Source organism: Neltuma alba, unplaced genomic scaffold (assembly GCF_004799145.2).
Source record: "Neltuma alba isolate B1F8T4 unplaced genomic scaffold, ASM479914v2 tig00010148_pilon, whole genome shotgun sequence".
Classification (NCBI taxonomy): Eukaryota; Viridiplantae; Streptophyta; class Magnoliopsida; order Fabales; family Fabaceae; genus Neltuma; species Neltuma alba.
In genome coordinates this window covers 443,959-457,139 of record NW_021635095.1, presented here as the reverse complement: position 1 = coordinate 457,139, position 13,181 = coordinate 443,959, and the positions used below count along the sequence as shown (strand labels likewise).

At 38.8% G+C, this 13,181-nt stretch overlaps 2 protein-coding genes across 2 annotated transcripts; one reads left to right on the top strand and one right to left on the bottom strand.

The window, feature by feature from the left end:
- Nucleotides 1-1,235: 1,235 nt before the first annotated feature.
- LOC114754532 (cellulose synthase A catalytic subunit 1 [UDP-forming]) lies at nucleotides 1,236-7,880 on the top strand. Its single transcript, XM_028943309.1, has 14 exons — nucleotides 1,236-1,316; nucleotides 2,239-2,434; nucleotides 2,519-2,700; nucleotides 3,250-3,361; nucleotides 3,448-3,637; nucleotides 3,846-4,112; nucleotides 4,215-4,560; nucleotides 4,642-4,779; nucleotides 4,869-4,994; nucleotides 5,296-5,508; nucleotides 5,600-5,858; nucleotides 6,071-6,267; nucleotides 6,413-6,763; nucleotides 6,979-7,880. The coding sequence occupies exons 1-14, from the start codon at nucleotides 1,236-1,238 to the stop codon at nucleotides 7,564-7,566; spliced, it is 3,246 nt and encodes a 1,081-aa protein (XP_028799142.1). The 3' UTR covers nucleotides 7,567-7,880.
- Nucleotides 7,881-8,496: 616 nt separating this feature from the next.
- Nucleotides 8,497-11,535, bottom strand: LOC114754491 (adenine nucleotide transporter BT1, chloroplastic/mitochondrial). Its single transcript, XM_028943260.1, has 3 exons — nucleotides 10,438-11,535; nucleotides 9,378-9,539; nucleotides 8,497-9,272 (listed from the first exon to the last, which is right to left on the bottom strand). The coding sequence occupies exons 1-3, from the start codon at nucleotides 10,987-10,989 to the stop codon at nucleotides 8,799-8,801; spliced, it is 1,188 nt and encodes a 395-aa protein (XP_028799093.1). The 5' UTR covers nucleotides 10,990-11,535; the 3' UTR covers nucleotides 8,497-8,798.
- Nucleotides 11,536-13,181: the final 1,646 nt, after the last annotated feature.

Genomic DNA, 13,181 nt, shown 5'->3' with positions numbered 1-13,181 from the left:
GATAAAAGTAAATCAATTTAGATAACCCATCACTGTAATCATATCAAATAATGCAAAATCAGTTTTAACAGAGTAAGAAGCAAGTACTATATTGAACAGAGAATACCAAATCAATCATAACTTAAATCACATCCAATAAAAGAATTTGGCATCTCCCCTAAACAGACATGTATAATGGGTTCTATGATTCAGATCGCAACAGCTTTTAGATGTCAAAATGGTTGTCATCTTCTGGCAATATGGTTGGAGTGTCAAATATTCCCTGTAGCTGCGAGGCATGAAAACCCAATAAAAAGGGGGAATCTCATGGCATCAAAGCTAATGAAAAAATAATTGTCGTGAAGCAGATGTAAAGAAATTATTATCAAAAGCAGCCGATTGTCATTGAGTGAAATTTTCTTGTCCGAGATGCGTAAAATTTGAGGGGTGAATTCACTAATTGTTAAAATAATAATAATCTATCAATTATCATAATTATGACGATGAAAATAATAAAAATAAGATGGACGATTCAATAATTAATGGAATATCTAACTAATTCGTATAAATTATAAGGACGTCTTAACGGCCCACTGGCAAAAGAGGAAAAACTTGAAGAAGTCCGCAAGGGGGTTAGGAACGTAGTTTTCCTTCAATTTTTTAAAATTTTTAATAAAGTCATGTGGCACCGACAGCCGTTGGAGAGGCTCACCGGGGACACCGGAAGTTACCGGTGACAGAGGAGGACAGCCTGGAACCAGTTCACGAAATGTTTGGCATCGAAAGTCCTCACGTAGTTCGCATCTCTTTTACGAGTTTCGGCTGTCACAACACGTGTCGGAACTTGAATGGGTAGTAAAGTCAACAAGTTCAGTGGGCCCAGTCAAAATCCTAACACGCTGCGGGAAATCGAAAGTGATCGGCGGTAAATTTGGGGAGAAACTCAACTGAGGTTAACACGCAGGACGAAACAAGTGTGCTGGCAACCGGTCTAGCCAGTAGAAATACCTTACGACGATAAAATAAGCCAAAAAGGATATAATAAAACAGACGGAGAGACACTGGAGACTGAATCGGCAGCTGGAAGAGGAGAGGGATATAGGGAGAGAGAGACTGAGAAAGATGGCGTGTTGAGTGGGCGAAGATTTTCAAGCTTTGCCTTGTCTCGGTGGTTCCAGATCTCTCTCACTATCTTTTTCGATCGTAAGCTTCATTGATCTGCACATTCTGTGGGAGATCAGAGAATTGCAGAAAAGATGGAAGCCACTGCGGGGATGGTGGCTGGGTCGTATAAAAGAAACGAGCTTGTCCGAATTCGTCACGATTCAGATAGTGGGGTTAGTGTTAAAATAGATCCCTTTTAAGATTCCAGTTTTTTCGTCTTTAGGGAACAATGTTGTTGCTTAAAAACCGTATGTGTGAGAGACTGTGTGTGTGGATTGAACCAATTGGTTTCTTCATTCTTTTTCCTTTCCTTTGAGTGGCAATGGGAAGTGATCAGGTTGAATAATCTGCATTAGATTCTATTGGCGCTCTGCAACTGTTACTTCTTGGCTACCTTCATATATTACCTTTTTGTGGTTCAGATCTATTTCTCTAAGAGACTTCAGATATAGACGCTTGAGATTCATTGAAATTAGGTCTCTGTCAGTCCTGATCCAGCTGCTTTCTTTCTCCTTCTCCCCTCTTCTCTTTTCGTTGGCCCCCCTTTTTGCCTAATTTATCCAGACACCTATATGCTTTTCTTTTCTTGGTCAATTAATTTTGGGAAATGCTTGCACTTCGTTTTTAGGGTGTTGGAATATATGATCCAAAAAAATGATGGTTGGGTATAAAGAAGTTGATTGCTGCGATCAAAATCTGAATTTGACGTTTCTCTTAATGATGCATTCAAGCGCAGAACTTTATGTTTTAGTTTGATGTCGTGAGATTTGGAGAGTTCTGTATACTGAATTTATTCATAGTAGGATAGAATGTCGAATTTGTTAATCAAATAGGACGCCATTTGATCCGACTGCAGTCTGAGCTGCAATTGTAATCTGGTAATATTAAAGGGGTTTTAAACTTAATTGCTGTAAATCTTTCTCTGATTCCAATCCGTCTCGTGATTAACTTTGTTAAACATCAATGACATAATGGCATCGAACTTGTTTTCTATTCTGTTTTATCAAGTATAAATATCTCCGTTGACGGGGTGTGCCATCTTTAAGTCGGTTCAAATTTTTTAGTTCTAACTCATAAAATGTCTTCACACTGCAGTCCAAAACCTTAAAGAATTTGAATGGCCAAATCTGTCAAATATGTGGTGATACTGTGGGATTAACAGCAACTGGTGATGTTTTTGTTGCTTGCAATGAGTGTGCCTTCCCAGTTTGCCGTCCTTGTTATGAATATGAGCGAAAAGATGGGAACAAGTCTTGCCCCCAGTGCAAAACTAGGTACAAGAGGCACAGAGGTTAGCCCCTTCATACATTATTGTTTTTTTGGGTTGGATCCTGTATTTTACTTTTGGAATAAAGAAAGTGAATCTGTATTTCAGGGAGTCCAAGAGTGGAGGGAGATGATGATGAGGATGATGTTGATGATATAGAGAATGAGTTCAATTATGACCAAGGAAATGCCAAACCTAGGCGGCAATGGGAAGGAGAAGATGCTGATCTCTCTTCATCTGCTAGATATGATTCTCAACAACCAATTCCTCTCCTCACCAATGGACAGCCGGTATTGTTTCGGAAGTGACTTGTGACTTTCACTGTTTTGATGTTTTTGCTGCTCGTGGATCATATTTTGGATTTTTCCTTCTTGCTTCTAACCCCTCTCTGTTAGTCATCAAATGTGTCGAGCTGTCCATATTCTTGAACTGCAATCGAAGACTGAAGAATAATCGTTAACAGATATTTTGGGCCTTCTGTCTTCATTGCTGTAATTGTCGTTTATTTCACATATAGAAGCACTGTATTCGTTCTGTATACGGCAGTGTTGATAAAATCACGAAATGCATGCCAAATGCATGCCAACTGTTACTCATGAAATTCGTTAAACTGTCGTTGTTCATGAACTGCAATCTGAGAGTGAAGAGCATCCTTCAACGAATCTTTTGGAGTTTTTTGTTTTGTCATCTTCGCTGTGATTGGTATTTATTTCAAGTATGGAAGCATGCATTCTGTATTTGGCGGTCTTATAAAATAATGTTGCCTGTTAATTCTGTAATTGCTTAGTGATCTTTGGTTTATATTTGGTAGTTCATCAATTGTTTCTTCATATTGTCAGATGTCCGGTGAGATTCCAACGCCCGACACCCAATCTGTGCGAACAACATCAGGTCCATTGGGGCCATCTGAAAAGGTTCACTCGCTTCCCTATATTGATCCAAGGCAACCAGGTATAAAGTTGAGCTGATGCATGCTACCGAATGACATTTCATGGTTATTATGAACCGTTGATTGAAGATATTTTTTCTTATTGCAGTTCCAGTCAGAATCGTAGACCCTTCAAAGGACTTGAATTCTTACGGCCTGCCTAATGTTGACTGGAAAGAAAGGGTTGAAGGTTGGAAGCTCAAGCAGGAGAAAAACATGGTGCAAATGATTGGTAATAGATACAATGAAGGGAAGGGCGACATGGAAGGGACAGGTTCCAATGGAGAAGAACTGCAAATGTAAGTCACGTGCCTTACTGTTTAGTTCTAGCTGATCGAACTTGGAAAGTAGTAACATTAGCAACCGTTTTCCAATATTTATTTGATTGATGCCTAGAACAATCCTTACAGTGTAATTTGTAGCCTGAATATATAATAATATGACCTAGAAACACTCATCCACTTAAATATTTGTATTTTATTTTCTTATGGAATTCGTTCCTTATAGGGTTGATGATGCTCGACAGCCTTTGAGTCGTGTGGTGCCTATTCCTTCTTCTCACTTGACCCCTTATCGTGTTGTAATTATACTCCGGCTTGTTATTCTGGGCTTCTTCTTACAATACCGTGCAACTCATCCCGTGAAAGATGCATACCCCCTGTGGCTGACATCAGTTATCTGTGAGATTTGGTTTGCCATGTCTTGGATTTTGGATCAGTTTCCGAAATGGTATCCCATTAATCGGGAGACTTATCTTGAGAGGCTTGCTTTAAGGTGGGGATTCTTTATAGGCCTATTACTCATTACTCATGGCTTTGAACTTTTTGATAATTATGACAGGCTTTGGCATTTTATTAACCCTTAGTTTTTGTTCAGATATGACCGCGACGGAGAACCATCTCAGTTGGTTCCCGTGGATGTATTTGTTAGTACGGTGGACCCCCTTAAAGAGCCTCCACTTGTAACTGCAAACACTGTTTTGTCAATACTTGCTGTCGATTACCCTGTGGACAAGGTTTCTTGCTATGTATCAGATGATGGTTCAGCTATGTTGACTTTTGAAGCGCTTTCAGAAACTGCTGAGTTTGCAAAGAAGTGGGTGCCCTTCTGCAAAAAGCACAATGTTGAGCCAAGAGCCCCTGAGTTCTATTTTGCGCAGAAGATAGATTACTTGAAGGACAAGATTCAACCTTCATTTGTGAAGGAGCGCCGAGCAATGAAGGTTTTTCTTTACAATGGAGAATGTGATCAGTTTTTTATTTGAAATTCAGTTCATCTAAACATTGATCTTTCTGCTTAACAGAGAGAATATGAAGAGTTCAAAGTAAGGATCAATGCCCTCGTAGCCAAAGCTCAAAAGATGCCTGAAGAAGGTTGGACAATGCAGGATGGAACCCCATGGCCTGGAAATAATCCAAGGGATCATCCTGGAATGATTCAGGTATATGTCCTTCTGCAAATGCACTTGTGGATGTGTACTCTCCCCTTAAATTGTGTTCAGGTTAGGAGTAAAATTTTTATCGCATGCAGGTGTTCTTGGGTCATAGTGGAGGCCTTGATACAGATGGAAATGAGCTGCCTAGACTTGTTTATGTTTCCCGTGAGAAGCGACCAGGCTTTCAGCATCACAAGAAGGCTGGAGCTATGAATGCTCTGGTATGTGACGCTGAAGCATCTCTTTAACTTCATTTCTTGGGTTCAAGTTATGCGCACATCTATGTATTATTGGTTATATGTAATTGTTCATATATGGGTTATGGAACGCAACCTACAAATTGTTGCTGATCTCATTCAATGATGCTCACTGATAAACTCTGAATAACATATTCTATATGTGATTTATGACTCTTACTGTGTTCTAGTTTGCCATTTCGCAATTTCTGGGCTGCGCTTTACTAGAAGGATATATTGAGAACAACGGATGGATATTAACATGGGTTTATGTTATATGATACAGATTCGAGTTTCAGCTGTATTGACCAATGGTGCATATCTATTGAACGTTGATTGTGACCACTATTTCAATAACAGCAAAGCTCTTAAGGAAGCCATGTGTTTCATGATGGATCCTGTTCTGGGGAAGAAGACTTGCTATGTACAATTCCCTCAACGGTTTGATGGCATTGATATGCATGATCGATATGCCAATCGCAATATTGTGTTCTTTGATGTAAGTTTCCCCCTTGTTTTAATTTTTCTTAGTGTTAGAAAATAGTCTTTTTCAAAGCACTGGCTGAATTCCATTTTTCATTACCTGTCAGATCAACATGAAAGGGCAAGATGGTGTCCAGGGCCCAGTCTATGTCGGAACTGGTTGTTGTTTCAGTAGACAGGCTCTATATGGCTACGATCCTGTTTTGACTGAGGAAGATTTGGAGCCCAATATTATTGTTAAGAGTTGTTGGGGTTCTAGAAAGAAGGGAAAGGATAAGAAGTACATTGACAAGAAAAGGGCAGCAAAAAGAACTGAGTCCACTATTCCCATTTTCAACATGGAAGACATAGATGAGGGTGTTGAAGGTCTGTTGCTATCATGAAAATCTTCAAGTCCACTACAGTTGCTAGTGTCATTTAATTCTCACTCCATGCTCAATGTGACAATTAATTAAGCTTATTTATTATATTTTTGTCTGCCAGATTTGTCAGCAGAGTCTCTGGAAAAATGGGATGACATTGTGTCTTCAAGTCTACTTTTTATGTAATATTTGATGTATTCTTTTCTTCTTTTGCAGGATATGATGATGAGAGGTCACTTCTTATGTCTCAGAAGAGCTTAGAGAAGCGTTTTGGTCAGTCCCCAGTTTTCATTGCCGCCACATTCATGGAGCATGGTGGCATTCCTCCCTCAACTAACCCTGCAACTCTTCTCAAGGAAGCAATCCATGTCATCAGCTGTGGTTATGAAGACAAGACAGAATGGGGCAAAGAGGTGAGACTGAGAATTTATAGTTCTGCTTCTTAGTTGATGTCCACTAATACAAAGAGTCTGAGTCAGGCCAAAATATATATATGTAAAGTCTGAGAAGTGACATTAATGGTTTGAACTCTTATCACTCCTGTTCTGGTTTTGCCAGATTGGATGGATCTATGGTTCTGTAACTGAGGATATCTTGACTGGGTTCAAGATGCATGCACGTGGTTGGATCTCTGTCTATTGCATGCCACTTCGACCCGCATTCAAGGGTTCCGCTCCCATCAATCTTTCTGACCGTCTTAATCAGGTGCTTCGGTGGGCCTTGGGGTCCATTGAGATTTTCCTTAGCAGGCATTGTCCCCTATGGTATGGCTACAATGGAAGATTGAAGCCCCTGCAGAGGCTGGCTTATATTAACACAATTGTCTACCCCTTTACCTCAATCCCGCTGATTGCTTATTGTGTGCTCCCTGCGTTTTGTCTTCTCACAAATAAATTTATTATTCCAGAGGTAGGTGATCATTTCTATTTGATATAGTGTGCGCGACCTCTTGAGTTTTAGCTGAAATTACATAGACTTGCAATATATTTTCTAAGTACATACTTTAGTCCTTTTCTTTTATTATTTTATAAAAATACCTTCCATAAAAAATATCTACAGCAGCTAGTAAAGGATATATGGAGATGAACTTTCCTTACCTTGGAAATCTACTTAACTTTGTGCAGATAAGCAACTTTGCTAGCATGTGGTTTATTCTCCTTTTCGTCTCCATTTTTGCGACCTCAATTCTTGAGCTCAGGTGGAGTGGAGTTGGTATAGAAGACTGGTGGAGGAATGAGCAGTTCTGGGTTATTGGTGGTACATCTGCACATCTCTTTGCTGTATTCCAAGGGCTTCTAAAAGTGCTTGCTGGGATCGATACAAATTTCACTGTGACGTCAAAGGCATCAGACGATGATGGGGAATTCGCAGAGCTCTATGTGTTCAAATGGACATCACTTCTGATCCCTCCTACAACAGTCCTTATAGTAAACATAATAGGGATCGTTGCTGGCGTATCCTACGCCATTAACAGTGGATACCAATCGTGGGGTCCTCTATTTGGAAAGCTGTTCTTTGCCATATGGGTGGTTGCCCATCTATACCCATTCTTGAAGGGTCTGCTTGGAAGGCAAAATCGTACCCCAACCATTGTTATTGTTTGGTCTATTCTTCTTGCTTCCATATTCTCCTTGCTGTGGGTGAGAATTGATCCCTTCATTACTGACAACTCAAAAGCTTCTAGCAATGGTCAATGTGGCATCAACTGCTAGTTCTCTTGATGAAGATGATGATTTTGGATGTGTTAAGATTTGCCCTTTTGTGTTCAGACTCGAGGATGCAATCATGTATATAGGCATAGCAAGAGTCAGTCAGTCTATTTAAGTTGTCTTTGGAGGATGATCTTAAGTTATAGGGGATTTATCCCTGACAAAGATGGGAAAACCCTATGGTTTACTTGTTCTGCTCTTTATTTACATGCTCTTGCTAAATTACTTGTGTAGAGCTCAATGTGGGTGTGATATTATTTTTTGTTCAAATGATACAATTTATTTATCATAATAATAATTTTTTTAATGACAGGAAACAAGTTGCAATTTTGTTCCTGTGTAGAAGCATTTACCCTTTTCTCGGGGATTGAAGCGTGATTTCACGAATCTAGTGGTGTTTTGTGAAACCTGATTAACAGTTCAAAAATTTGGTTTCTTTTTACTTTGCAGAAACTGGTAATATGTTGTGTTATTCACATAATATAGGGGGGAGAGAGGGATTCGAGAGGGAGAAAAGAGGAAGAGAGATTGATAGATAGACATTAAATTGCACTGATATTCACTGATCTACGCATCTCCAACGTCTTATTCATACTCTAAAGTATCTATCTACTCCTAGCGGCTAATAAACCAATATCAGTCTTGACAGAAATAACGGCTACACAATGACTTGTTTATTTTCCATAACATAATATGGGAAAGAAAATCACTAGAAATATTATAGTAACTTAGCTTTTCCATCCATAAAAATAAACTAATATTTTCATCTGCCAAACTTAAATATACACTATATTTTAATTTTTTTATTATGAATATAATGTTTTAAAAAAAAACCACGAAAATTATTGATTCTATCTATCCAATCAAACTGAAATAATTCAAAACTCCGCAGATACCAACGAAGCCTAGAATTCAGCATGAAGGCAGTAAGTACCCTACCAAAACTGACTAGTCACAATGCATGAAAGAATATGAGAATAGGTGACAAGTAACACCTAAAGCAAAACCATCATAGCCGGGATAATGCCAAAACTGACTATAAGTGTCAAGTGGTAAAAATATAGATAACTTGCGAAACCAATAATCCACCCTCAATTGCTTGGAGAAAATAAGCTGGGGGAAAAAAGATGCAGTTATTTTATTAAAAGAAGATGCAAAATAAATAAGACGAACGCGTGAAGCATGCAATTCCACCTGGGGCAAAAAATAGAAGTATGCAATTCTGCCTCTCATGGCTATTCCTCACCATCTGCCTCAACCAGTATTCTCTTGCACGCTTCATAGCACATGAAAGAGATTCCAGCAGCTGGTACTAACTTCATACAGCTTGGTCCCAACCCTCTATATAAACCCGGAATCCCTTCTTGCTCGAGTATGCTTACAAGAGCATGAATCACATTTTTGTAAACTTGCCTTCCGCTAAGAGCTCCCACTTGCATATGCTTGCGAGCCACCTCGAGAGGAAAAGTAGCGCTGCTTGAAATAGCACCAGCTGCTGAGCCAATCAAGAGAGTTTCGATGTTGCCAATCTTCTCTTGCTTAAAAATTTTTCGGTATGCTTTCCGCAGAGTGTCATAGGCAAAGTAATTGGTACCAGAATACGGAATCACTCCGATAAGGCTGGGAGCAAGGCCTCGATAAAGTTCCCCAGGGCCCTCATCACGAATTATTTTTAAGAATGCATCAAGCAAACCGTCATAAACACCTCTCTGCAGCAGAATTACTATTCAGTGTAAGTTTTCTCGACGTTATTTAAATAGGATTAAAGTTTTAAGCAGAGGAAAATCAACTATATCTTTTCCCCACATGGATACCTGAATAGTTAAACGAGTCTTGACTAACTCAAGCGGGTATGTGCATATAGTAGAACTAACTCCTGCACAGGCGCCCGCAAGCAATGATGGAGATACAGGGAGTTTTGGCTGTTCCCCGGGCTTTGGGGATAGATTCTTGTTGACGGTATCGTAAACAAATAGCTGCAGAAAAAGGTGAAAATATACTTATATTAAAAACGATGCCATGAAAGAGTAGATTAGAACCTTTCACGGAAATAAGCAAATAATTTTCTCAATTTGAAGCATGCATTTCCAACAATCCATTAATTCTTGCAGCATGCTTGTTGCGGCCATGTTTTCCTTTCAAAAACTTGAGATTATAATTAAGCCCAAAATAGGCTGCCAAAGGAATAAAGGATTAGAAGCGTGTAAGGGAGGCATAACAAATCTAGTTTGACAAAAAGGATTCTAACAGTGACAATGTCATGGGAACCACCTGAGACGTAGGAAAAAGGATTCCATGTCAACTTAAAAAGCCCTTTCCTGTGAGGGAAATATGATCTAATACTTGCAAAAGAAAAGAAAATATTCATCGGAGGAAATTTAAGCAACAAGAGCTGCTAATAAAAAATAGTTTAAGACAGACAATGTCATGAACCAAACCATGGTTAGAGGAAGGCAATCGTGACGAAAGTGACAACATAGAAACAGGGAAAAATTGAGGAAATTTACATCAACTGCAGCTGGTAGGTTCTAAAGTAATATTATAATTTTGTAAGTGGGAGGTTGGCGATCGAGATTCAGGCCGTACCCCTCTAGTTTAAAAAAATGTTGTTTTACAGGCCATAAATCTCACAAAAACTTGATATTAGACACCGAAAACTGCGACAGGTTTTTCCCCATTGCGAAAGGCCAAAAAGGATAGAAGTAAAACTTCAAAACACACAAAGTAATGGGCAAGAGGCAATCAAGCAACCCAAATAAATCTTTCAAAATCAACCGAGTAAGCTATCAGCTATTTCATAATTTATGCAGGAGAGAGAAAGAACAAGTCTCAAAAACATGTGGGATATAGATATACCCAGTGACATTATATTACCTCTATGGCCTTGCTAGGTGCAACCCGAATCACATTAACGAGATTACCCCTAAATAATCCCTTCCAGCCATCAGTCTTCATAATATTGCCGAACACCTCAGTAGAAGAATGGCCGCTACTTCCAACCATTAAATGAGTCCTTATAGTCTCCAAAGGTGCCACTGCGGTCCGGGACACGGCCCCAGCTATGGCGCCACTAATTAACCTCCTTAGCGAAGGATTTCTGATCTTAATTTTCAGTTGAAGACCACCCTTCTTCCGGCTTTTATTCCTTTCCTCTGCCTTTACTCCATCATTCTCAACTTTGCCCAGTGACTGCACATACTTCACGAACAATTCAGCATAGGGAAGTTTTTCGTCGCCATTGTTGGGGGAATCAGAAGAGCTGGGTTGAGCGCCAAACCCCATTCCAATCTGATTCACGCTGGCAAATAAGCCTCCGGGTGGATAATAGCCATCTTGAATACCCCATGGAGATGGAGACCCCAAATCAGAGATTGAGAAAAGCCTATCTCTTTTGTCATCAATTGACGGAATCCCTCCCCTTCCCATCAATTCAAGCCTTAGGATAAGGTATCTGCCAGGGTTTAATATAAATCCATCGAGTTCAAACGCTTCGGACGTGTAGAGGATACAATGGGGAGGGAAATTTGTTTCCGGCTAAATGCGCATACAAAGAAATCGTTCTAAACCCAAGGGAATAAGAGATAACGAAAAACCAATACTCTGATTTACGTTCGGAGTGCGAGCGACTTTATGCGTAAAAAAACAGCACTGGTTTTTGAATAATCCGTCTCCGACGGCGGTGAAAGCGAAAGTAAGCCAGAAGCAAGAGAAGCTTGAAGGTACAGATAGTAAAAGGAAGGTTGCCGTGTAGGTGAATCTGTGTGTCTCCAGTTCCGCCCCCGCGGCAACTGATTCTCTCTTTCTCCGACGCTACACGGGATATAACATGTGAGAATGTGTATAAATATAGTAGGTTTTTCTGATTCCCTGTTTTCTTAAAAACCGATTTCCCAATTGTGCAATCGAATCGAGTGCACATATCGGTGAGTGATGAGATTTTTACGTCGTTTGGCTTCTTTCCCCTTTGCTCCGCCTCCGCCTGCCGTATAGTATGTCGTTTCCATTTATCCTTAAAAAAAAAAAAACAAACAAAAAGAAGCCATCATTGCCACGTGTTTGGGAAAGGCTAGCTGTAGGTAAGAATGAGAGAGAAATTCTATTATCAGGCCAAAAAAAAGAGAGATAAATTCTATTAAAAATTTATTAAGTGTGATTAAAGAATAAATTCACTGTAACCCCGCGGGGTTAGGTCGACTGGCTGGGGTCGTCCTAGCTTAACCACGGATCTCGGGTTCGAGACGTGGGAACGCAGCACTCCAAGGGGCCAGGGGGCGCCGTCCGTATGGATCCTTGCAAGCCCTCGAATCCGGATTAGTCTGGGGACGTTGTCACGGCTGAAAGACGCCTATTTCCCTGGGATACCGGATGGAGTAATCCAAAAAAAAAAAAAGAATAAATTCACTGTGATTGTTTGTCTTTGAACGACTTTTTCTGGCTGGCCTTTGTTTTCTTTCTTCTGTGAATCTAACAGCAAACAGAAAGAGGATTCACAGGGGAGGTCAAGTTAGGACTAAGGTACTCCTCACCACATTCAATCTCTACTCTTCACTCTCTCTTCCTCTTCTCTCATTTAAGTTGGATTTGACCTTTTATGCCTTCGTTCTTTTTTTCTTTTTTCTTTTTTTTGTCCAACGACCTTTTATGTCCTGCTTTTTTTTTTTTCTGAGATAGAATGGGAAATATCAACCAACCACGTGAATCAGGAGGGTTTCATTTGTTGTACACTTATGGGCCTTTTTTGGTAGCCTTGAGTTTGAATGACAACCAAAAACTATCCCATTGGGTCATCGTTAGAGCCGGGAATCAGGGCCGGCCCTTCAGGGCTGGCGGGCTTAAAAGGGCCGGCCCTCCAGGGCTGGAATTTTAAAAATACCCCAATTTGCTAGGCCCGGTCCTTAAGTTACAGGGCTAGGGCCGGCTCGCGGGCTTTTGGCCCGTTTAAGAAAAAATACTATTTTTTATATTTATCATATTTTTTATAAAAATAAATCAATGAAATTATTAATAAAAGACATAAATATGAATAAAATTAAGTCACATATAAAATATCATCATATATAAATATTCATCAACATCTAAAACATTCATTAACAAGATAACAACATCTAAAAGTTTTATCTATAATGCAATTGTGCAATAAATAAACACTATTATTAATCTTTTGAAACTTCATCATCACTATAATTAATTACTTTTCTTCATAAGTATACTTTTCTTTCGTAACAAAAATATCAAGTTTTTCTTCTTTATAAGAATTTTATTTTTAAATTTTGCAATCTAACTATTTTTTACTTTAATGTGAGAAACATTGCTGTTAAAACTCATGAATTTCTAATTCAAATTATAGAATCACAAGTTATATAAGTATAAAAATATTCTATTATCAAATATATATATAGTTTAAAAATATCAACGCATATAATATAAATCAAATCATTATTAAAGTCCAAATTAACCCATTTTTTAAAAATTTAATTGGATAAATTATTATCTAAAACTAAATTTACTTTTAAAATGATAATAATAACTAAATATTTGAAATATTATTAACAATGTAAAAAATTAATAACATTAATATTATATAAAAAAATTTTAAAAATAAAAAAAAATATAAAAGG